The sequence below is a fragment of the Scaptodrosophila lebanonensis genome, unplaced genomic scaffold (genome assembly GCF_003285725.1).
Source record: "Scaptodrosophila lebanonensis strain 11010-0011.00,11010-0021.00 unplaced genomic scaffold, SlebRS2 tig00000001-arrow-pilon, whole genome shotgun sequence".
NCBI classification, from domain to species: Eukaryota; Metazoa; Arthropoda; class Insecta; order Diptera; family Drosophilidae; genus Scaptodrosophila; species Scaptodrosophila lebanonensis.
The window spans coordinates 19,079,303-19,105,389 of record NW_022060529.1 but is presented as its reverse complement, the minus strand read 5'-3'; the positions used below and the strand labels follow the sequence as shown (position 1 = coordinate 19,105,389).

General features: G+C 38.7%; 6 protein-coding genes across 12 annotated transcripts in view; 3 read left to right on the top strand and 3 right to left on the bottom strand.

Annotated features, from left to right (window-relative positions):
* The window catches only part of LOC115625703 (dystrobrevin beta), a 29,587-nt gene extending 18,325 nt beyond the window's left edge, over positions 1–11,262 (bottom strand). For 4 of the 5 annotated variants that reach the window (XR_003995548.1, XM_030520859.1, XM_030520867.1 and 1 more), the window contains exon 1: positions 10,715–11,262. The gene's annotated coding sequence lies outside the window, so the exon portion shown is untranslated. Of the gene's footprint in view, positions 1–8,430; positions 8,534–10,714 lie in introns of all 5 variants that reach the window. The other variant, XM_030520847.1, reaches the window with a different exon arrangement.
* Positions 4,784–5,459, top strand: LOC115625732 (male-specific sperm protein Mst84Dd-like). Its single transcript, XM_030520888.1, has 2 exons — positions 4,784–4,960; positions 5,023–5,459. The coding sequence occupies exon 2, from the start codon at positions 5,031–5,033 to the stop codon at positions 5,304–5,306; it is 276 nt and encodes a 91-aa protein (XP_030376748.1). The 5' UTR covers positions 4,784–4,960; positions 5,023–5,030; the 3' UTR covers positions 5,307–5,459.
* Positions 11,263–11,530: 268 nt separating the features above from the next.
* Positions 11,531–11,863, bottom strand: LOC115630259 (dynein light chain roadblock-type 2). The gene has a single exon (XM_030526831.1). It carries the CDS (start codon positions 11,861–11,863, stop codon positions 11,531–11,533), a length of 333 nt encoding a protein of 110 aa, XP_030382691.1.
* A 434-nt stretch (positions 11,864–12,297) lies between these two features.
* LOC115634015 (dynein light chain roadblock-type 2) lies at positions 12,298–12,990 on the top strand. The gene is made up of 3 exons (XM_030531541.1): positions 12,298–12,421; positions 12,485–12,563; positions 12,623–12,990. Exons 1-3 carry the CDS (start codon positions 12,419–12,421, stop codon positions 12,832–12,834), a joined length of 294 nt encoding a protein of 97 aa, XP_030387401.1. The 5' UTR covers positions 12,298–12,418; the 3' UTR covers positions 12,835–12,990.
* A 383-nt stretch (positions 12,991–13,373) lies between these two features.
* LOC115628381 (uncharacterized protein DDB_G0271670) lies at positions 13,374–22,313 on the top strand. 3 transcript variants are annotated; one of them, XM_030524482.1, is made up of 2 exons: positions 13,374–13,396; positions 18,232–22,313. In XM_030524482.1, the coding sequence occupies exon 2, from the start codon at positions 19,335–19,337 to the stop codon at positions 20,958–20,960; it is 1,626 nt and encodes a 541-aa protein (XP_030380342.1). In that variant the 5' UTR covers positions 13,374–13,396; positions 18,232–19,334; the 3' UTR covers positions 20,961–22,313. The 3 variants fall into 3 exon arrangements, with proteins under 3 accessions (XP_030380342.1, XP_030380326.1, XP_030380333.1); XM_030524466.1 differs by lacking the exon at positions 13,374–13,396 and adding an exon at positions 13,415–13,528; XM_030524473.1 differs by lacking the exon at positions 13,374–13,396 and adding an exon at positions 13,910–13,949.
* A 681-nt stretch (positions 22,314–22,994) lies between these two features.
* On the bottom strand, positions 22,995–26,032 carry LOC115627806. The gene is made up of 5 exons (XM_030523639.1): positions 26,014–26,032; positions 25,729–25,944; positions 24,924–25,661; positions 23,922–24,864; positions 22,995–23,859 (listed from the first exon to the last, which is right to left on the bottom strand). The coding sequence occupies exons 1-5, from the start codon at positions 26,029–26,031 to the stop codon at positions 23,246–23,248; spliced, it is 2,529 nt and encodes an 842-aa protein (XP_030379499.1). The 5' UTR covers position 26,032; the 3' UTR covers positions 22,995–23,245.
* Positions 26,033–26,087: the final 55 nt, after the last annotated feature.

Genomic DNA, 26,087 nt, shown 5'->3' with positions numbered 1-26,087 from the left:
AACACATATTTTTAACAAATGATGCGACCAAGTTCCCCTTTAAAGTAGTTAGTGAGCCCTTAATAACTACTATCTTTCATGTCTTTAAGATATAGAGATTGTTAGCTTGAGAGATATTTGTTCTAAAGGTTTATAAAAACTAGTTAAGGAGCACAGGGACATATAAAAATAGCCTGTATCAAACAAGATATGTACTTACAATGCTATTCCAAATAATTTGATCGGAAATAAATTCTGGTATCATCATTATAATGGAGAACGCAATTCACATAAATGAGGAAGAACAAAGTAGGATCATCTTGTGATTAACAATGCATATTGTAATCAATATATACTATATCAACTAAACAACAACTTGCAATACTATCCCAAAATTTGTCAATATCTACTGAAATGCAATGTTATCCCAAAATTTGTCACTATCTACTGAAATAATTTGATTCTAACAAAGTTTTTGGTATCATCCACAGCGAGTAACAAGTATGAGTTCAGCAATTAATAGTGAAGAACCAAAGCAAAATACATAAAAATGGATCCTAATGGATTATTAGCCCTGAAGAATAAAATAAGATCATCTTGCGATTAACAATGCATATTGTAATCAATAATATACATATCAAGAAAACAACTTGCAATACTATCCCAAAATTTGTCATTATCTACTGAAATACAATGCTTTCCCAAAATGTATCACTATCTACAGAAATAATTTGATTCCAAATAAATTTCTGGTATCATCGATAGCGGGTAACAAGTATGAGACAGCAATTAATTGTTTCTACATAAAAATGGTTTCTAATAGGAAAAATATTAAAAATATTTAATAAATTACGGCTGGGAGTAGAAAGAAGCCCAGCTTGCCGGACTGGCAATTAAATATAAATAGTTTTCTCATTAAGTTACCAAGTTAAAATTAATTAAAATAAGCTTGCCCTTCTTTGACTGTGAATCGGAGCATAGCTGGTCGAATGGCAATTAAAATCTCCCCAACGTGTTGGAGGCGTTAACGTTTACTCGTATATTTATTATCATTTCTTATTCTTATCTTTTAAGCTGTAACTACTATACTTATAACGAATGTACAAGGTGCGTTCCAAAGTAAACAGGACTTTTTGAATCTAGCGCCCCCTGGTGGCGCCATCTATAAGTCGACTGGTGCGTTAGAATCTGCTATCTTTATCGATTGTCCAGTGAGAATTTCATGACATTTCATCGATTGGAAGTGAAGTTATTGCGTTTTAAGTGTCAGTATGTTTGAAAATGAGCTTCGAACAAAAAACCAACATTAAATTTTGTTTTAAAATTAGTAAAACTTTTACCGAAACGTTTCAATTAATGGAACAAGTTTATGGCGATGATTGCCTATCCCGTAGCAGAGTGCACGAGTGGTTTCAACGTTTCCAAAGTGGTCGTGAGGACATAAATGACGATCAACATGTGGGCCAATCAAAATTCGTGATCACCGAAAATTCCATCGAAACTGTGCGTGAATTCATCAAAAATCAGCCGAAATCATCATTGAAATTGATGGAAATGAAATTGAACATCTCCAAAACATCGATTTATCGCATTTTGACCGAACATTTAGGCTTACAAAAGATGTGTGCACGGTTTGTTCCGAACAAATTGACTGACGACCAAAAATTGGTCTCATCGATCGACGCTTGTGACCGATTATTTGACCAAAAATCACATTTTAACCATTAACCACTCGCTGTATTCACCTGATATGGCACCGTGCGACTTCTACCTTTTCGGAAAAATGCATTTGCCCATGAAAGGAAAGCGTTATGACATACTTGTAGAGGCCATTCAAAAGGCTTGCACCGGCATACTGGCGGCCATACCGGCCAACGATCGTGCAAAAAGCTGTATTGAAGCAGAAGGACACTATTTTAAATAAAATAAATTGATTTTGCCGAAAAAATCATTTGTTGTTTTTTTTTTTTAAAAGTCCTGTTTACTTTGGAACACACCTTGTATGTATATTTTATTTAATGTTGGCTGCCCACATTTTTGTTGATTAATTAAATTAATATATGTATATAAAAAATTCCTTTTTGACAGACGCGGCCAATTATGCCTAGAATATTAATTTAGTGCATGAACTACACTCGCACGATCATCGCTTGGATCTTTCAGTTCACTTTACGGATGAATGCACCTACAAATTAAATGTGAGGATTTCAGGGCATGTTAATATACGAGTATACTGATATATATATCTCTATTATATGTTATTGGAAAATACGATATTTGTAAGCATTTCGCTAATTGTTTACACAAAAGGCATTTACAGATTTCGCAATGATTTGCTGGGCCTTTGCTCAGTATTTACAAGTTGGGATCAATTGTTAATGGATTGGTGGCGAACGTGCCAAACCATTTGACACCAACATACTACATACATATATTAACAGCTGCTCTAAAATTTTATATGTATAACTACATGGAGAGAAAATGAGAAAAATGTGCTTCTATTTGGATTTTTGTGGCGCAACTATTTGCGGCCATAGACCCTAAAAACAAACAGCACTGAGTTGTGTGTATCTGTGAAGCGGATTCCATCCGAATCTTGACATGCAATCCAACGCGTTGTCCACCCACGCATTGCGACTCTGCGGTCGACTGCCTCGCCCTGCAACTCGGCCAAGAAAAAATGACGATGTCGGCGGAAAAATCTCAAAATAAAATAGAGGCACGAAGTAGGCCCAAGTAGCTTGCGACATGAGGAAACACAAACAATTGTGTGCACACATTATTTATTATGCATTTCGCGTGGGCAGTTATAAAAAAATTTTACAATCGAAATGTTTTCAAACATTTCGTTTATGCCAGTAATACGCATTAGTAGCTACGCCCATAATCTCTTCCCACACAAGCGATAACGATCTAGAAAGTAAACGCACGTGCATGCTGATAAGATTTTTTTCAAGAAAAACGAAATACTATACATATAGAAGTACACCAAGCCAACTTTTTTCGAATTAGTGCAGACCGGTTGAAAGCCATTTTGCTGCAATGGGTTGCAAGGTTGGGCTGGCGCTGGGGGCCATTGCTTCTGTTCTTTCTGTCATAATCATGTCGACCTGCAAGGCAGAAGAGGTTGCAGCACCTCGACGCCGCAGAAAACAAAGCCACACAAAAGGCAAATCAATGCGAGTTGACAATGAGCAGCCAAGAAACGACACTAAGAAGATACATGCGCCCAATAAGTCTTGCAAACATACATCCAAACACAAATACCTATATATGTAAAGCTATACACATTTCTCCCTCTCACAAATGTATATATAATGCGATTTGAAACCTGTCCGAGAATTGCTGGAGGGTGGACGATTGGCTCAATAAATTTGTATGTTCGCCCTTAGCTGGCTAGCAACGGAATGGCAATGACAAACCCCTCAATAGAAATGTGATTTTTTTTAGCTCAAAAATGGTAAAAAGGCTCCCAAACTTACAAGGCAGCTACAGTGGACAAGCCACTCATCATGGAGTGTACATTTAAATAAACACTATATATCTAAAAATTTGTGACTCGCTGAGACTTATTTCTTGCAACTTCACTTAAACTATTGCCCTTAATTTGTACATCTCTTATACCTCTGAACAGGAAAAATTCGCTGATACGCGTAGGCTAACATTTTTAAATAAGATAGAAAGAGTCGAGCAAGCCGGACTTTGTAATACCCTGTACCCTAGTTTGTGGGCGTATAAGTAGAATAATAAATAAAACAAGTAGAGAAGCTAAAGTCGGGTATCCCGACTTTGAAATACTCTGTACATATGTGTAGTATAATTATGCGTATCTAGGCGTGTATGTGTGTGTTTGTGTTTGTGTGTGTCTGTGTACCTATGCAAAGCAATAACAGCTGCGGTCACTGCTTGGTCATATATACACATATGGCTATAACTTCCTGTTAAATCGGCCTATCATTATGATACTCGTCACACGGACTCATAATTACTAACGGGAGGTATTTTCCGAATTTCAATTAAAAATTCCAAGAATTAAGGGAGTTATGGATTGTGGGGGAAAGGGGGGAGGGAGGGAAATTCCAAAATACACTTTTTCTGCGTATTCACATAAGGCACATTGGACTAAAATTTGGTGTTCCTAGGTCTTATAGCCGCCGAGATATAGGCGATCCTGTACATTTCATGTACAGAGTATAATTATTTCGCTTATAACATTATTATTCTTAAAATTCCCCGATTTGGTTAAATTTAAAACAGAGGTAAAGCTTTACATATTATTTACGTATGCCAAATTTTGTTTAAATGACGTTGGAATTGTGGACTGTATTGACAAAACTCTATAGCGAGGAAAAAAGGGGGGAAACACAAAAAATAAACAAATATCCCAAAGCATAAGGATTAGGAGAGTCTACATAGCAAGTTTGGTCAATATAGGCTCAGCCATATGCGACGTTCAGACGTTCATACAAACAGACGGTCAGACAGACGAACAGACATGTCTAGATCGATTTCCCTCGTCATGCTGATTACGTAGTTTCCCTTGTTACATACTTTTATATAGTTGGGAGAAGCATCAGTTACTGTCCATTATATACCATTGTACATATATTAGTTTCAGATATTAGTCGTTTAGTTCTTAGAGCCTTTAAATTTTTATTTTTGATAAATGTAAAACTTTAATTATACTGTTATTATTTACAACATAAACTTATAGAAAAATACAAATACAGCTTTAACAGGAGTTTAGTCCTATTTAATTATTTATACTTTATATAAATCTATTGGCAAGATCAGCGGGGTGTGAACTCTTCAGCTTCTTCCTTACTAAGTCTTTAATTCGAATTAAGCTGGCTTAACAAATCAATTACTTTGTTCAATCTGTACCTACATTTTACAACCGAAATGCTTTGACATTGATTTGAGAAATATATTATTTCCAAAAACAAAAAGCAAACTTTCTACTTGCAGTAAAGCCCAGAACGTAAGTATGGCTGATATTCTGTAGGCCTACAGAATAGCTGATAAACGAATGTCGCTTGGCAGCTAGCAAAATGAACTGCAGTGACTATTGCAAGTTTAATCCGTTCTACATCGGTCCTTACCCGGACTGTGCCTGCGGACCCTGCCCGTATGGAATCTATTCGGGCTACACACCCTGCGGCTGGGGTAGAGGTCGTTGTGGCAGCTCCTGTTGCGATCCTTGCTGCGGTCCGAGCTGCAGTCCTTGCTGCGGTGGTTGCTGCAGTCCTAACTGCAGTCCCAGCTGTGTTCCCTGGCTAATACCATGTGGACTGCAGTGCTGCCGCCCCTGCAGATCATGCTGTTGATTGCGCTCTGATTGCTGCAATGCCTGCAACTTGAATTGAAGTTAGAGGACGGACCTGTTGCATTGGGCTTCTGGACTTTACTGTTTGTAGAGAATTGTTTTTCGTTTGAAGAAATTTGTTTGTACGCTTTGTAAGAAAATTGTCTCCGTTAAAGTTGTGTTCGTGTACGTGTTCGTATGGGGGAGTTTGCAGTAACTTCCAGTGGGTGCACAATTGGCTAGACGCTAAGCGAACATGATTAAAAATAGCAACAGTCTCGTGGAGGCTTCACAGTCGAGTGCCTCGCAATCTCGTTTAACCGCCTGTAATGGAATTGAGTCGCACCGCACCGTAACGAATTTATGGCTTAAAGTTGGCAACCGACCACCCGCTATACATGATTGGCTCTCGGCATGCCCTATTACTATATACTATACGCTTCTTTGTTGGGCATTAAATATTGCATGCATATGCACAAGTCAGCATACAAGCATACAACATACATACATACATACATATATCAGAAACATTCAACGGCTCCGACCATCGCTCCACACCACACCCAATCAGATACTGAAGGGGGCGTCAACGGCATTGTCGGTCGCAGAAATGCGATTACCGCATAAGCGATTAATTTGATTGTGCTGGTGTTGTTCTTATTTAAACGAATTAAACATTAAATTGTGCCTCGTTACGCTCTGGTAATGGAATGCCACCAGGAGAAGCGCTTAACTATGAGGCAACCACATGCCACCATCACCACCACCCCCACCATTGCTTCAAAGCTAAATTGTTGAATTGGTCGAGCCAGAGCAGGACAAAGGGTTGAGGTTAATTGTGTGCCCTGCTTCTTTTGCTGTGCACCGTCTCCTCATCCTGCCCCTTCGGCCACGTGCTGTTCACGCTTTCGTGGGCTTCCAGCTTTGCCTGGCTTGCTGGCTTGGATTTGCTGTCGGCACCGGCACCGGCACCATCACCGGTGCCGGAACTCGACAACGTTGGCGGCTTCGTTCGCCAATCTCTCACACGCTTTCATGAGATTTTTCAATCGTTTCTTTCTTTTCAGTTTTGTTTTCTGCCCTTCTTTTACTTGCCATTGTTTGAGTCAACGGCACAACGCTTCTGGCCAGAAATGACTCCATGGGTATTTATGTTGTCCGTATTATTGTTGTTGTTGTTGTTTCTGCTGCTGCTGCTGCGGGGGCGCACTCGTTCGCCAAGTGGGTGGAGCGGGAGGGGGGAGGTGAGTGTTTGTGTGCTCTATCTGTGCGCCTATGCGTGTGTATGCACAATGCTCTGCTCTTGTTTTTCATGTCACGCCTCATTTAGTTTTCCACGACATGAGCGTTTCCGCCAATGTGTCACACAAATATCTGAAACGTGTTTCACTTTTTCTTGGCTACTCTTCTTCAGCAGCAGCAGCAGTGTTTGATGTTCCAAGGTATACACCAAACAGAACACTACTATGCTGGCATAGTTGGCTATCTGGTGAACTAAATCGGAACAACGCATTGGGGGCACACACACATGAACACTCCCTCTCGAGTTCTTCAGAAACTTATGCTTTATTAAAGCAAGGCGGGACTTTATAGTTAACGAAATATTTTTACATTATTTCCACAACCCACTGTTAATTACCAACAATATTTCGTTCTTTTACATTCACCTATTTTTAATGTTATGTACCTAATGACCATATCCGAGGAAAAGAATTACGTGCCCAATTCAAAGTCCTCCCTCATTACTCAAAAATCTGGCTCAAGACAATCTCCGTGCATTGCTCAAATTAATTTACAGCGTTCGTTAAATCGTTATTATAATTAGCACGTTAGAAGTTCCCAAAACTACTTTTAAAAATATAACTAAGTTTAATAAATTTACAGCGTTAGTTAACTCGTTATTATAATTAGAACTTCAGAAATTAAAAAAAAAACTTGTAAAAATATAACTAAGTTTAATACATTTTCTTTATAATATTCATAAATAATAAATTTTAAGAAAATTACACAAACTTTTAGGTTGATAAGACTGTTATTGCGTTATTTATACTTTTAATGGACTTATTTTTTAATATTTGTCACAAAAACTTACATTCAAATATTTTTCCAACTGAATTCATTTTTTAAACAGAAAAATGCATAAATAATTAATAATACTTCGTATTCAGTTATCTAAATAGCGCACACATAATCAGCCAACGGCCTATGTATGTAATCATAAGTATATCTTATTCATCGAAGTTTTAATGTTTTTTAATTGAATAGTTTATTTTGCAACCAACAGAATTTAAATTCAATTACAATATAGTATTTAGCTGTTCTAGAAATAAATTTTCGCTTATCTTATTCATCGAAGTTTTAATGTTTTTTAATTGAATAGTTTATTTTGCAACCAACAGAATTTAAATTCAAATACAATATAGTATTTAGCTGTTCTAGAAATACATTATCGCTTCATAATTAAGTAGAACAATTAAAAGACCTCGGCTCAACAAAAAAATGTTATTTTCCAATCAAACTGATCAACAATAAAGCAAATATTCATTCAATTTATAAAAAATTGCTTTTCAATAAAAGTTTCTTTAATTAACACCCAGACAAATACTATGTACATATGTACAGCAAAAGTTAGAGCTGCTGACGAATTATTTGTTCTTTTTAAATAAAGGTGAACGTATAAGTAGTTTCGGTATTTGTTAAAATGTCTATACAGAGTATGTATTGTTTAATGTGTAGTTTGTAACATAATTCAGGGATTACTGATGCAAATAATTTTCACGCAAATATGTTGGTCTTATTTAATTAAATAAACTTTCCCCAAGTTTAATTTTCGGCTACAATAAAGTACATATTTACATTGATAAATTTTAAACATTTATTGATGTGGCATCAAGTTTACGATTTATCCTCGAAAAACTGATCTACAAAAAATTAGTCAGTCAGATTTATTTATAATCAATATGAATATCCCTAGACGGACTAAAAGAAGTCAAAACTTCATTTCAAGATCCATAAGTGCTAGTGTTTTCGAGACTTTCAAACTATAAAATCTGTCAAAAAATCTAGACCATGATTACACAATACTTGATTTATTATGAATAATTTCACGATAATTTCATGATCATAATAGATTTAATGCTACTTACATTCATTTGTTAAACAAGAATTCCAAGAACTTTAAAGCATCATAAATCGTACAGATCCCCACACACGCTTCTTCTTATTCAAAATATTAATATGTGATTCATTCTGAAACCAAATATATGCTAATATATTATTTTTATTACTAGGCGGAAGGTTAGTTCCGAATGCATTTGCTACCCAAGCCCCTATACTAAACATGTATAAATTATCTACTTGTATTACGAGAAAGTCAAAATAGGAAAAAGTGAAATTGAATTCTATTAGCTGTACGCATACAATAAGTAGACAGACACTGCTCGGTACACATAGGTGTTCAATCTTGGGTACTCTTTGAGCTAGCGGTCGGCTTGGCTCGGCACTGAACGACTCGACTCGACTCGGCTCAAGCTAACTAAGCCCGCAATATAGTACAAACAACAGCACCTGCTGCCATATTCTCAATAGAAGCGTCGCAACCGTGTCGACGGCATGGACCCGTGCTATTTAAGCGCATGGCGGACGCTACGCCCAACTCACCGCACCCCCTCACCCGTAGCAGCACCAACGGGCCGACTGAGCGGTGGCAGCGCAGCAGCAGCAGCAGTTTTCAAATGCTAAAATTGGCGATTAGTCAAAATGATGTCACCAAGTTATTTTGATTGTTTTATATATTTATTTTGCTTGTTTGCGTTTTGACGCTTAACGTCTTCACCGCGCTTAAATGTCTCGCAAATTTCGAGTACAGTATAAATTTAAGTTCTTGTTCCAAAAGATGACATTTACTTTTTAGCAATGTACAATAATGTTATTACAGCAGAATTACTGACCTTCTGGAATAGCTCCACACCAATAAGATATCCCTTTCAAATTAACGCAATTTACTTTTGTTCTGAAGATACTAAGGTACACAAAAGAATTGAAATAAATGCGATAATTGGAGCGGAACTGGACTTATTGCAATAAAATATCGCATGAAGGGGCTGCTGTAATATCCGTTTAAGGATATATCTGAAGAGAAGCAGGCTGAATAAAACTTCAATTACTTTTTTAAATAATATAATAGCCTTAGGTCGGCTGCTGTTATTTCCTTGTGGCAAATGCACATTTTTTGAACAAGATAATTAGAAACTCTTTCGAACTAAACTAATAGGGAAAATATTGCACCAGAAAAGTACATACATAGTACATATGCAATTATTGCATACTAAATAGCTGTGTAATTTACTTAACTAATAAAAGTGTCTGATTTATAATTAATTGCAAGCATTACAAGTAAATTTTTACAATTAGTAAGTTAAATGTGTTTTCTAATGCTTAAGCAATTCCAATTTTAAATACGTACTTTATATTGTCATTGTTAAGCAATTTGAACGAAGTTCTTCAATATCAGTCTCAGTTAAACGAACATCATCCTAAATTTTTTTTTTTTTCTAAATGTGTCTACTTATTTACATTATTTTTTGGCAACGTACGGCAAAAATTATTCATTAATTAAGAACAGACTTTATTTCAATAAAAGGGAAATTAAAAATGTCCATTTGATCATAAAAAGTTTTAATTTTTTGTGATGGATGTTAAGATATAAATTCACGCTAGTTTTCATATTGGATGCTTTTACTTGAAATCCATTTACTTAAAGCGTTGGCCTTTATTTTTATGGGCATTATTTATGTATCGATATCAGACTCAGATGGGCGTCAGCTTGGCTATCGCAGAAAGGTCATGAACGTCCAACCAAACTTATTGGTTGCATTTTTTATTCTCTACCTATAAAGAATTTGTTTCGCCAAGAGGCAAGCAAGTCGACCTGATTTGATTATTTAGGGCAGAGTTCGGCAAAAAATGCAATTATGGATTTGGGTGCAAACACAAATACTAAATAAATACATGCATAACACTATATATACATGAATATTGTATTTCAAATGGCAGACGGCACCAAATCCTTGAGAATGAACAAAAAATAATCCCACATAAAACAATCTTGTAAAACAATTTGTATTACTGTAATGTTATTCGTAAACAAATTTCTGAACGAATACTATATGTGACAATAAACAGGACACGGCGAATGGGGGTTTACGGTGGCTGCCACACATTTGTATATTGTTAGAAAATGTATGTATGTTTGGTCGTTTGTTTGTTCACAAGTACGCATTAACCGACGCTCTTTATGAATGAAAATTTTCGACGACATCAGCACCAGAGGCGTAATACAACTTTTGCAAAATACACACCAACATACATATATGCATGCATTGGTAGATGAAAAGGAATTAAATTCTCATTTTGGGTGACTTTGTTTACCTTTTATAATTTTATTGCGCTGCAGTGCGTCACTTTCGTGCCGAGTTCCAGGGAAGCTACAACTTCTTGTTACTTTTCTTCACCTGCTGTTTACACTTATTTCTTTTTCCTTTTTTATTTCGCACAAGTACATGGATTTGTATGTATACAGCACTTTTTGCAAAAGTTCACTGGTGTTACCTATATTTGTTTTTATTTTTAAAATATTTATGTCTACAGATAAAGAACTTAATTTTCCTGGCTTCAATTTAACTTGTTTTCGCTATCCGAAAATACACAAACACACACGTTCACTCGCGTACCTAAGCAGAGGGCGGCGACGGCGGCGGGCAGGGTTTAATCCGCACTGGAATGCGAGACACCGTCGTCTTTTTATTTGTGCGTCTCTATCTTCTTATCAAGTTAGCAGGTGCGGTCCACCCAAGACCAGGAATTTTGCACAATTCGCGCTTTGAGCCAGCAAGTTGCAAAAGTCTTCTGTGTATATCTTATCAACAATTTGTTTACCAACTACTGGAAATCGTAAAAATTGCGAGGCATCGCGACTCAACCACTTTGCTGCGTTGCCGAGACTGTTAGCAAGCGTGCAATGTTATCGATTAGGCCGTTGGAAGCAGCAAGCGGAGGAACACATTCGATTGCGGTAACTCACTCGATTGCTCTGCTCCTATCGAATCGCATACCACCGGGCAATAGTTTAGAGCCATATTGGGATAAAAAATTTCCGTGCAATTGTATATTTATATGTAACACAGTCATTTGTTTTATTTAATTTGTACAATCTTAAATAGCAATTTGAGGTAGGTTGCAAATATTTTAAAACAACTCGTTTTCAAACTTATCGTCGGCGCTTTGTACGACTATGACTGTTATTTTTGCATCTGGCGTTACAAGTATTTCATGAAATTTTGTACGAATTCGCAGCATTAATAGTTCATCAGTAGGATCAATTTTTTGCATACCACGGTCTATTCTTCCTCGTAAGGTTTGGACCAGTCCCGCGAACTCCACGGATGCTGAATTACTCATGGTACTCTTTACCGGATGTCCAAGATCATTCAATATAACTATGTCTCGAACGTTGGGCTTTTCTTGTATCAAGCGGAAAGCTTCTTCCACATATGTCAGTGTCCGGGGAGACTGCAGCATTTGTATATCTCATAAATTAGAAAATGTATACTCGTAATTAAATATATTACCTTTTCTGGTGAACTTTTAAACATTGACATTTTCAAATTAATGGTCTTATTAACCAGAAACTACAATAAGTATCCCTGCCTCTGCTACACTTTTTTATTTTGCTGAGCAATGCGGTGATTTCCTTGGTAACTGTTGTTTTATAGGTTAGTTGGTCAGAGAATCTAGTATATATTCATGTTCCCATACATTAAGTAAACATTCAGTACTTCTTTTATTACAAGCTTAATGCATAGTTTAGTTTTTCTTCGATATTATGTTCATCATGTTCATCATACGGGTATTACATTTTCGTTTCAGAAACAGAACTTCAATAATATTTTCAAATTCTAACTTAAAAGCTTCCAATCACAAATACTAAATACTAAACTCAGTGCTGCTATGGTTTTTAATCGTCATGGCAACCCCAAATTAGGTGGCAACTCGTGCGTGTTTACAATTATATATGTACATATGTACAAACTCTTATTGATTTTTTGGTCAAACATTTAGCTTTATTCCTGTGAAATGGTAAGCAATATATAGAAAATCGTTTATATTTAAGCTTTTTGCGTATCATATGGTGCATTACAGTCTCAAGAAGTCGAGGAAACTTTAAAGCGAATCCAGTCCCACAAAGGCGTGGTTGGAACAATTGTTGTGAACAATGAAGGTAAAGGTACATTTTGTGTTTTTAGTTGCCACATTGACATTATTCACATGTTTTCTCAGGTATTCCGGTCAAATCTACGCTGGACAACACGACGACCGTGCAGTACGCGGGGCTCATGAATCAGCTAGCGGATAAAGCGCGCAGCGTTGTCCGCGATCTCGATCCGTCTAACGATCTCACATTCCTTAGAGTACGTTCAAAAAAACATGAAATTATGGTAGCTCCCGACAAGGACTTTATCCTGATTGTCATACAAAATCCAACTGATTAAGTGCCTGTTGCAGGAGCTTGCGCTATATTAAGTTCAGAGTGGCGTATTTATTTCTAGGGTATATTATGCACAGCTATATACAATTAAAATATGTATGCTCAAAGAGGGAGAACAAAAACAAATATACATATGCATTGATATTTTTGCACATTTAAAGGTGAAATTTACTTTTGTGTGAAAATAATGTGGATGACATCATTATCAGCCTATGGTTACAAATCTAATTAGTGGCAACCAAATTCATAATGGTGGGGCAACAAAGAAATGCTATTGGCAGAAAAAATAAAATGTCTGCAGCTGCAAGAAATTAATGCATTTTTCGTTCATATACAAATTTTTATTTATGTAGGTTCTTTTGTATTTAATCTGGGTTGCTATAGGATATGCAGGTAACAGCTGTGTTTCGTGATAGGAAGGTGCTACTATCGATAAGAGACTCGCAAGCATCATCGGAACTTACGGAACAAAAGACATGGCTTGCTAGTTCGTCTGAAAGAGTCAGTCAATTGAACCACGTTGTTCATGGACTACACAGCGCTAGTGAAAACTTCGAAAATTACAAGTAATGGATTTTAAAAATTTAATTTAATAGAGTTTAGAAATAAATATAACCGTTTAGAACTACAATAAGTAACGTGGTGTGTTCGTGTTCGTGTTAGAAGAAACGCAAAACGCAATCAATATAAAGAAAAAGGTAATTTTGGAATGGGCGTGCGATAGTAAAGAAAATGGCGTAATCACGCACCAACAAAACGCAATCGTATGCTCCAATCGGCCAGTCAGCATAATGGACGACGTTCTGCAAATACTTATTTAATTTAAAAATCGAAAATATCACGAGTCTGTTCGTGACTATGTGTGTGAGTGTATGTCCATATGTGAATAATGTGAAAAAGCAGATAAATTGAAAATATAAATTTAAAAAATGTGGCCATATTTTTTCCGTGAAAAAAAAAATAAACGAGAAAAAAACGAAATTGATATACATATGTATAAAGAATTAACTGAAAAAAAGAAGCACTTCGTATCAGATCGTCCCGTTGTTCGCAAGCACAAGCAATAGCAATTTTCAACGATGGCATCACACACGCGCATACAAATACATACAAACGAACGTAAATATGCACGCACGTTCGTACAAAGAGACAGCATTTATATGTATTTATGTATTGAGCTTGTATATAACAGAGTTGAGCACATAAGGGCAGGCTCAATTTATAAATAAGAAGCATGTGCTGCGCTGCTACTGCGCTGCCTACGCTACTGAATGCAGCGCAAGGGATTTTATTACGTACAGAGGACGGTCGATGGGTTCGTTTATATTTTTGGATATTTACATACGTACATACATAGATGTATGTATCCGCATGCATCTATGTAAAAGACATACGTACATACATGCATACATATGTACATATGTTCGATTGCATATGTAACGGGCGAGTGCAGCGCGAACGCGACGCCGTAAAAAACAACGTAAATGCAACGCACTTCGGGCATCGGTTCAATCCCCTCCCGCAACGCGTAATGCTTAAAATATTTCACGAATTCCATTTGTGCGTTTTAACCAAAAACGTTATGTGTAGGCCCTGCAATGTATTGCCACGAATTACGGTTTTGCCAAAAAAAAAAAAATAAAAAATAAGGGCTACAAAAACAATGATTAAAATATGTATGATTGTGTCTGTCTATGTTATATACAATAAGATTTTTGTCTTTTTGTATGTGTTTCTACCATTGTACATACAGTGTAAAACCCAACCATCTGGTATGAGGGGGAAATACTTGGTATCTGGCCAACGCACACGTTATATGAAAGAGTGAATCATACCAATAACTGAAAACATGAACTAACTATTACTGGAAATATATGAGTGTGAAACTTATCAGTTAAACCAAAACCGTTCTCAAGAACAAGCCTATTTGATTAAATGCCATACGAGAGACTTAACTGAACTTACTTGATTTAATTTTAATTGCCATTAAGTACATATGGTCGTGCACATGACTATTCATTTATGGCTTCTGGTGTTATTCCTTTTGTGTGCAGGCCATGATGCCTGACTTTTGTTATGCATAATCCTAGGGTATTCTGGTGGGAAACAAAACACAACTCGACGATATGCCATTTAATGATCCGGCTATAGTGGGTTCAGATTGAAAAAATTTCGGCAAAATTAAGAAGAAAAAACGGTAAAAAAAAAGTAAGCTATCCTTTTTTAGCTATACCAGTTTAGAGAAATCATATCCTAAATTCAAATTAATTTATTGAGGAACTGATAAAAATAAATATAGTATATTACTTTCAAAAAGATTAAGAAACCCTGATACGTTATCTGGCAAACACATTCTATAAGTAATTAAAATTCATAAAATAAACACAAATGCTAATAAAGATACCCCAAAACAATCAATTGGAGACATTCAGTATCAGCTTTTGAATTTGTTTTCAGTTCTTAATATTAAATAATACTATATATTTTTAGTGGTGGTAAATAAGCTATTTCCTGTTAATTTCAAACACCTGACAATACTATAAATTAGAACTCTATATTCCATTTTAAAAGTCAAGTTAGTTGTGGTTTTCTATAATCCTAATGAAGTTGAAATAGAGTGCTTCTGATTCCTTCATGGAGAACAATATACCAAACCACTAGGTAAAAAATACTCATTGCAATTTTGTACCTTAAATCATCATTAGTTTATGAATTTCCCACATGGGGTGTAATTGTTCGAAAATTTGTTTTATAGCCCTTACATGTTTGCAATTTGCAATTGTTAACTGCTACAAATAAGCTAAGAGTCACTGCACACTTGCTCGTATATAGACGCATACCTACAGAAACATATGTACGCCCTGCATACATACATACACATGTATGTAGATGTGTACATTCATACGTGTGTAAATCTTTTGAAAGCTTTTAAAAGCAAGCCATAATAAAATACTGCGACTGAGAAGCAATTAAACAATTACGTATCTAAACATACATACTTGGTATATATGTATAGAAGTATGTAACTACATACATATACACCTTATATATATATATGTAGTTGCGTATCTATTTACTTTTCCTGTCTGCACAATATTTCAGCCTGCCATTTTAATCAAATGCGTTGAAACTGAACTTTCGACCCGATGACCGTCCCCATGTAACTTTTGCCCCCAGCTGCTGCACTCCCTTCGATTGAAATCGACCGACTTTGCCGCTGCAGCAGCAGCAGCAACAGCAGCAACAGCGGCAGCAGTCCTTCAGTTGACATCCGCACAGGAACAACAACAACCCGCCAGATACAGACGCACACACATACACACAAACTCAAGCTCTCAAACAGGCAAATGCCCGGCAGCTTTCTTCCCTTGCTTAGTCAAACTGGTTTTCATCCCCGTTGTGCAGACTTTAGATACATATATGAAATTTAATTATTACTTTCAACCGACAGGAGAAATGCGTACAATTTTCTAATTTAACGTTTTCTTAGTCTTAATTGAACAGGTTTTTATCGCATAGATTAGACGAAATACTCTTCGCAAAGGGTGTACCCGTACGTTCCTAGTTTCTGAACTGAAAGCATCGCCGACCGTACGTGCTTATTGTGATTGTTTCCGAATATATTTCTGAGAAATAATAGATACCAGTATTTTTTTGAGTTACCAACTAAATTTCATATTGGTTCTTAAAATCGTGACTATCTGTTCTGTGTGTTATCCAACAATTTTGATGGTAATCATACAAATCTATGTTCTGAAAACATTACAAATCACCTTAAAACTGAAGAACCTTAAACACATTTTTAAAATAAACAAGAAAGGAATATTGAATGAATGGGCTCAACTCTTAAATACCCAATCCCTGAAACAAAACACAAATTTTTAAAAGTTTTTTAAGCAAATGCACTCCAAGATATCTGGTTGTTAATTATTGACGTTGAATAAAAACACTCTTTATCGAACCAGTAAATATTTGATTCTTATCCCGAAAGGCGGTCATCAACCCTACATTTATATCAAATAAGGTCAAAATGATAAACCTGAGAACAAGATTGCATGAAATTCGAATTTATAGGGTCGTTGAAACATAGGAGTTCCTTGACAGTTCAATTGTGTATAAAAGGAGTGGAGAAGATATCATATAAGTAGGGGGTAACGAAGTTGCCATTGTGGTTCTATGCATGTGTAGATTTTGTATATGGCAGGTCAACTCTAATAGGTTCAAGCCTGTTTCAATAAAAAAAACAATAGGTGCAATTTTTAAATTTATATTATTTATTTATCTAGACTAGAGACTTTTTTGCAAAAATATTTAAAACGAGTACGTTATACAGCTATAATTTCGAAACCATAAAAGTAAAGTAAATGATTTATTTTTAATTTTATGATTCATTTATTATTGATGACTCTTCTCTGTATCGTTATCATTTTTTCCCTGCTTTTAAGAACAGTTTCGTTCAGGATGTAAACATCGTTCTTAATTCTAATCCAAAGACAGCGCGTTTGTTGATATTTCTATTATGTATTTTATTATTGCAGATATTCTAGCATCTGCCTTATCCCAGTCGCTGCTGCACCTGTGCATGCATTTATATACCTCCTTATGTGTACTTATTGTATGTACTCGCATGTAGTATGTACATATTCGTATATATTTTATTCTACACACATGCATCTTTAATTTCGGCCACTTGTTTCCTCCTTATAAACATTCCCGGTCGCTAATGGGAACACCAAGCAGAAAGCCCAAAGTGTCAGGCAATAACAAGCAGGCACACAAAAAATAAAATAACAGAAAATTTGCACTACATGCAAGTGAAAATTGCAAAAACATCAAAATGCCGAAATTTCCAAAATTTATATGTATGTTTTTATGAATATATGTGTGTGTGCACACATATATGTATGATATATAAACATATATAAAACGGCTGCACTTGTGTGTGCTCTCATTATTGAAGAGAAGACAAAAATGCAACGACATACAAACGAGGACTGAAGCGACTGGCAACTGGTACAGCAGACCTTCCTTTTATTTACTTTTGCCAGGGACTTGAAATCTGAGTCGCTCGAACAGATGTTCAGAAATTGTTGTGGACGATCTTAGTGCGAGGCGGCGGCCAGCAAATTGTGTTGATTTCACCAAAAAAAAAATATTGAATACATGTTTGAGTATTGGAGTTAACACACACACACACACCGAAGCACATGCACACACACACACGAATATTCATTGCATGCAAGTCTAAAGTATAAGCAATATATTGTACTTGGGCTGCATATGTATTTGTGACGTAGGGACGGATTTGTATATATATGTGTGTGTGTGTGTGTGTCTGAAAAACACAATGCAAAGTGTGAAACAAGACTCTTTTTCACATACCTGCTTTATTTTATTCCAGGTAAATCGACGTCGACGACGAATGAATACCTAAAAGCCGAAGCAACAACAAAAGCCACAGCAGCAGCAGCAGAAACAACAACAACAACCACAGCAACAGCGGCACGCAGAATAAAGAAACAAGGAAACATTTGCACAGAAACCAACAGCGGCGACTGACTGCAGCGACAGCGACAAGAAAAACCACTTCAACAAAAGAGGATAACGTATTGGAAGAGCCAGCAGCGCACTCGCACTCGTACCCATACAAGCATACTCGCAAACATACACACACACACACACACGCATACACACACTGATACTCGCACGTACGTGCCCGTCAACAAACGGTGGGAAAGTAAACCGACATCTTTTTACGACGTCGCAGAGAGTTTTGCAATCAGAAACAACAACGAAACGCCAACAAACAGGCAGTCAGGCAGACAGGCAACCAAGGCGAGTTGTTGAAAACGTCGTCGCACTGCTTGAATTCAATCCATCGCCATCATCAGATCTCAGCCCTTTTGGAGTCGACGTTCGTACGTTGGCTCGCTCGCTCGCTCGTTCGTTGATAACGAAGGTGTAAGCTGAGAGTGCGCATGCGAGACAGGTTGCTGTGCTGTCTGTTGCTTAACAGCCGTTAATACAATTTGGACGCACATCGAATTTGGAAATCACTGCCAGTCGTCGTTGTCGCTATCGTTTTCGTCGTCGTCGTCGTCTCCATCAGTCGCGAGGCAGCAGTCGTGTTCGTGAAAGTGCGTGTGCGTGTACGCGTACGCGTGCGTAATCAACGACAAAAAGCCAAATTCGAGCAGCAGCAACAACAGCTGAATTTGCGAAACGCTTGTGAGCGAACGAGTGAGCTGAAAGCTGGTCAATACTGAGCGTTGCTGAGCAGAACAGCGAGTTTGGAGGCCACTACTTGTTGAGCGAGTTACCACATCGCGCTCAGAAAACAGAAGCAGAAATACATACATATATGCAACGCAAGCTCGTCATCGATTTTGAAAGAGCAGCAGAAACGGCAAAGCAACTGCACTCCAAATAATCAAAATAATTTTTATTAAAAAAGTGCAATCGCATCCATATTAAGGACAAACAAACAACAAACACACACTCCAAATGAAAACGCTAGTGCTCAGTCCTGATGACTTGCAGAATTTCAACAAGCTCATTTATGATCCAAAAGCAGCCGCTCAACTGGCCGCCAGTGCAGGCGCCATAGGAGCAGCTGCTGCTGCAGCAGCGGCCGCACATGGCCATGGACACAGCCACGCCCACGCTCATTCGGGGGCCGCCGCCACAGTGCAGCTCGTGAGCGGCGGTGGGGCAGCCATGCCCGCTGTATCGAGCGCCCTGACAGCGACAGGCACCACTAATAGTGCCAATAACTTAATGGCCCTGCACTACTATCTAAAGCATCCTGGCAGCTATGCGCAGCAGGCGCCAGCCACAACAACTTCGGCAGCAGCGGCTGCACATGCACAGCAACAACAATTGCTCGCCCAGTCGCAGACACAGCTGAAGCAGCTGCAGCTGAAGCAACCAACAATTCACCAGCATCAACAGCACATCAGCTACCATCATCACCATCCATACTATCAGCAGCATCAACAGCAGCCGCCTCCGCAGCTAACGGCGGTCACACATGTTGCTGCCCACACGCACACCAATCCACACAAGAGCCAATCACATCAGCATTCGCATCAACAGCAGCAGCAGCAGCAGGTGCAGGGCCATGTGCCCGTGCACGCTCTTAACCAGAACTCCAATTTCTCAGCAGCTAGCTCGAGCACAGGGGGCACGGCGTCCAGTCATGCGCCCACCCAGCAGTCAAATAGTTCGAGCATATCGCCCACCACCATACCACGTGCCTCGCACATGGCGGTCGCCAATAGCAGCACCAATATAGCGGCAGCTGCAAACGCACTGCTACGAGCGTCGGCAAACGCGAGCGCAGCTACTGGCGCAGCCACAGGAACCTGCACGCCATCCTCGTCGTCATCTTCATCGTCGTCGTCGTCATCCTCGTCGTCATCATCATCATCTTCCTCCAACTCTGCGAATTGTGCCAAGAAACTGAAGACGGAGCCCGTACTCTCGCACCACAATCAATCTGAGCGACTGAACTTTGCTAACACGTATATTGTTTGGAGCGAGGAGCACTGGCGTCGCGTCATATTCCACGACGAACGTCGCTTCAATTTGGACGGACCCGATGGCTTCTCCTACTACTTCCACGATCTGCGCAATTATGAACGCACGCTCTCCCAGAGACCGCGCGGTAACTCTGTCTACATTTATCTGATGATCTGCATTGGTGGCGCCTTGCATCTGGAGGTCTCCACGGCTAAGCAACGACCTGAATCCTGCATCGAAGTTATTATGCGCGAGCGACCCAACATTATTAGCAAGCTGGGCGGCAACACTGATTTCATTGTGCAGGATTACAATTGGATGTCACATGCGCTGCCTACCGCCCAGGATCTGCTCAATGCCGAGGGCCTAAAGACGCAGAAATGGCCAACGATTGCGCACGACCTTAACATCATGGAGAATATTTGGGGCTGGCTTATACGCGAGGTCTTCGACGGCGGTCGCAAATTTTCACGCAAGGACGACTTGATATTTCGCATTCGAGAGGCGTGGTCACGTCTACCGCTCGATTTGATCACCAACCTGTATAGCACACTACCGGAACGCATAACGGAGCTGTACTACACCCAAGGCGTCTATACGAACTGTTGACGGCCGTTGGATGAGCGAGCGACTGAAGAGGAACGCAGCCAGAGGGAGGGGCGAGACAGTTTTGTGAAATTGATAGCCGGCCTGGCTAGAAATCAACTCGAAAATGCATATAAGTTTATTTGTCGGCTTACACTTTAGGCGTTAGCGTCCTGCTCTCTACAAGTTGGCAGAAGCAAAAAGCTTCGGTTTGACTGTTAGACCGTTTGACCTGATCCTATTTGTAAGCCCCGCAACACCTCAATGGATATGCGATATTCCTGCTGGACTGTACGACAAAAGAGCGTTTCGCTTAAAGAAGATTTAAAAAATGAAAAAAAAAAAAATGAAGAGATACTAAGAAACTAAATACACTAACTTAACATTTTTGTGTATAGCTTTAAGATGTGTGTAACAATAGGCGGGATTTTGGATTGGGGAGGACCTGGCCACACCCGCAAACACATGGATTTAGTTTATGCTTTTAGATTTTCCAATAACGCGCGACTCAAGACTCGCAGCACGCCACGCGTGACAACACCATTACCCTGCGTACCAGTGTTGCCATGCCGCTTTGTAATTAATGTTTTTATGCTCTCCTAAGTTTAGACCTACATATATTTAGTTATCGTTTTCCCCATCTTAGTTACAACCAATTTATTTAAATTTGAATTCCTTTTGTTGATTGTTTTTAATTAGAAGAAACAAAACGAAAAAAATAACTCGAACAAAATTATTTCAAATCAAGTAAATATACTTGTAACTAAAGTATTATTTTAAGGCATAGTTTTTGTTGTAGAAAAATGCATTAAACAAACACCCACACACACACACACAAACACACATTATAAATCCTATCATGTGAAAATGTTTACAACCAGAAACCATACTTATAATATTATGTATCAATGTAATTAAAACATATTGAACAAGAAAAGCAACAAAAGCAAATTAGTATTAATTTAAGATCAAAAACTAATGATAAATCGAAACAATTATAGGAATCATATTGAAATAAAAAAACCCAATAGAAAACTGATAAATGTGAACCAATTTTTGGATCGCGTATGAAACAAAAAAATTAATTTTAAAAAAATAAACAAACGCAATAGAAGGGAGTATAGGTCAGAGTTGCCGCTCCTTTTGCCACTAAATAACTTTAGAACTTCATCAAAGGATTCCTAGTGAAGAAAGAACTCAGCAAATTGCAGACATTTGCGAGGAACTAACTATTTTAAAAAGATCTATGGAAAGTAGTATCCTTTAAAATGAGTCCTCTTATTTTTCAATTTGGCAAATGATGTGATTATCTTCCTTTTCGCTTTTGCAAAGAACTCAAAATGTCAGCAAAAAAAAAATAAATAAACTTTATACATACATATAGAAATGGAATTATTATAATTAATTAATAAAAAGCAACTACCAATAAAAATTACCATCAAATACGTAAAAAATCAAACATAAACTTGTCTTTTGTAATCATTCAGTAACGAAGTGGATACAACTTTCTGGGACTAAATATTTTCTAGGTATAGTACGTGTATTCTAATCTGATCAACTGAACGCTATTAATTAAGGCGCGGCGGGCTAGACGTATAACTCATGATGATAAAACATTTATAACAATCGGTTGATGTCATTTTTTGGGGCGAACTCTGATGTGCGTCATTCAAAATATTTAAAATGGAGTGTTTCTAATTACAGAGGTCTAGTTCTTTTTGGTTGTAATGTAGAAAACAAATTATAATAGAATCTATACCGGAAAATTTTTATTTTTAGCGCTTACGTCGATATCTAAGAATTGAGGCGTTTTACCCCAAAAATGATTGATATTTTCCATTCCATTCTTTATGGGAATTTAGTCAGCATTTGTCCAATGAAAATCGGGAAATTTTCGATGCTGTGAGCAATCATATGCTTCAGATGAAGAGCTTTTGTTGACAAATGCCATCAATAGAAACAAAAACTTTATATTTTTATGATTTTCTAGGTGCACTGAAAAATTTACGTACAGATTTTTTGATTAAAAACTGTTTATTGTAAAAATATAAATACATAGAACGTTTGTATAAATATGAATGTTTGTTCCTTTAAAAATGCAGTGCGTATTATAAAAGTCAGTGTAGATTATCGTATTAAAATACTTGGCATTGCGATGATTAAACATCTATAAAATACTTTTTTAGGCACTCACTATCTCTACCAGCTCAGACCCAAAAGGGGGACCATTAGCTGCTAAGATTAAAGGCATTTAATTTGTGCATGTGCATATTTGTGCGATCACTTTAAATACTGTCCGTTCTCCGAACTTAGATTTTCTGCTGAATAATGCTGCGCACACAAGCGGGACTGCAAAAGGGCATCTCTTGTTTCACACAGAATCGACCTCCGATCAGCGATTTTTGGCACTGTGCGCCAGCGCACATAAAGCACTGCCCGTGCCAATGTATATCGCCCCAAGCCACGCCCTGATCAGTCGGTCCAATGGGTAGTTGACAGCGCTTGCAGGCGACCGCAAAGAATTTGTCGTAGCATTGCAGGCAGAGGGGCATGTTGGATTTCTCGTCTGGAATGTATTGCTGGCCGGCTAGGGGTGTGTCGCAGTGGTAGCAGCAGAAATGCTTGATGTGGAATGTGGCACCCTCGGCGGCAGTGTATTCCTTGGTGAAGATCAGCTCGTCACAGGCTTTGCAGCGGGGAATCTTCAGTTTAATGGCCAAGTCACGACCACAATAGACCTGGCCGTGGTGGAAAAAATAAACCAAGTCGGCAAGAAGCTCGCGGCAATTGTGGCACTTGAAGCAAGCCGGGTGCCAGGCAATGTCCTTGCCAGCACGTTCAGCCTTGACGGCCACTTCACCGAATTTGATCGGCAAATTACAATCTCGACAGTTGACTGTGGGTAAGCTCATGGTTGGCGTGTCTAAACACAGAAAATCCTGGCATGAAACAAATAAGTTCCTAATGTAAAATATCCCAACATACCTCTGCTTGTCTTGTCCTCGCCCAGTTGAAGTTGTTGGAACTGCTGCGACATGGGCGCGCAATTTGGATACATATTCATATCTTCGATGCCCGGAATTGTGGCAAATTTACCTAAACCAGCGTTAATAGTGACATCCTCGCTACCATAGCCTGGCGTCGATGCTTTCGAGTGAAATCCGGAGTCATTACTGATCGAATTGCTCAGATCTCCGTAAGGTTTAGTGCCGTATGACACATCAGAGCCACCGGCTGCGTTAGCCATGTCCGCAAACACCTTCTCTATATCTTCGAGCAGTTCCTCGTCGTTGAGAAGCCAATCGTGCATTTGCTTCATCGGTGTCAAAAGCTGGCAATTATCGTGTTTAATGCCCTTGTCTTGCAGGGATTGAAAAAGACGTTCGTAGTAGGGTGCGTTGGCCAGGGCAGAGTGCAGCATATGTTTGTCCACACCTACAGCTTGGATTTGAGTCTTTTTTGTTGGATTCAAGCCCACCAGTTGGTTCAGATTCGCAGTGGGTGTCGGCGATGAGTTGATGATCACATTTTCGGGCTTTCGTCCTGAACGCACATCATTTAGTGCTTGTTTCAAGGGCTCCGCATTCACGATTTGCGCAAATACGGGATCCTTATCGTAGTTAATATGCGTGGGTAGTCCACAATCATAGACGACGGTGGTAACTCCGCCAAATTTGACACGACGTATGGGCGTATCCTGTCGCATTTGTGCCCCAAAACGTGCCTGTACCGGATTTTTGAGTGGCAATGGCGAATTGAATGGTGTTCCCGATGATAACGTTTGTTGAGACTTCAGAGGTGTTGCTAACAATGGCTGCGCACATATAGTATTGATCTCGGCCATGAACTGCGGATTGCTGCTGTACTCCTTGCGAAATTCTGCTATGGGACCCAGGACTGGATCCTTCGTAATATTTAAATTCTTATCCTATCAAATCAACACATGGAATTAGTCGAAAATAAATAAATATGTGCAATAATACTCACCTTCAAAGCGGCTAACACTTTGTCGTAGATAACACCGTGGGTGACCAGGCTTTGTAGCGCAGGTTTGCTAATGCCCACCAGTTTCTCCCTTGTTTGTGGTGTCAATGCCGCATGCTCATCAAAATCGGCCGTCGATTCGGTTAAAGGTTCAGAGAATGCCACAAATAGTTTTGTTTGTGCCTGAGGCGGATGTTGACTCGAAAGGGCATCAGCTAATTTTACGTTGGACAGCAGATTATTAAGAGTCTCGTCAGCAGCATGCGACACACCCAGTGACAAGGAAGTTGATGCAGTGGGTGGAACGTGTTCCACCAGCCCATGCACAAGTTTGCCAACACGAACCACTGTGCCTTGACCGACGCATTGCTCGCGCAATTTCTGTACGTATTGCTGCATCTGCTGCGCTTCATTCTCCGTAAGGTTATCGCAGAGCATTGCGTCCAAGTCATGCGCTGGCACTTGAAACTCTAGCTGCTGTTTCCGCTTTTGAGCTGCGTCGCTGCCCAGCACTGGCACACCATTTGCAGTGCCCAGCAGAGCTTGCATATAATCGGAGACTACGTCAGGTGCAGTGTTTGGCGGTACCCACTCCAATTGCACCGGCTGGCTGGCCAAAGCTTTGATTTTTATATATGCAGGCTTTGCTCGAATTTGGCCTAATATTTCGAATTGCGCCCAACCCGTTGCCTCATCGGTTACCATGTGTTCATCCCTGCGGCACTTGCAAATTTTGCACACCTTTTCAATTGATGAAATGCATTTATAAATAAATTAGTTGGTTGATTACAAAATTGTAAATATGAACCTTGCGCCAGAAATGCAAGTCCAAGCCTGGACAATGTGTGCAGACATTGCAGGGTGCGCCTGCTCCAGATTCATGGCCTAGCTTTGATTTCTTCAGCAATTCGCGGCGGCTCTCGAGCTTTGACAGCCATTCGGGGGCGGCCGGAGTTTCAACACAAAGCAAATCACTCATTTCCAAGCGTATTAGCCACCCAATTGGTGGAAGATTGTGTTTGTGCTAGGGATGGAAGAATTACAAGCGATATTTTATTTACAGTATATCGACTTATTGATGTAGTTCACTTACTAAAAACATCGGAACCATAATCGTGTGCCTGTAGCACAGAGGCAAATGCAATCGGATGTATCTTTCATTTTATA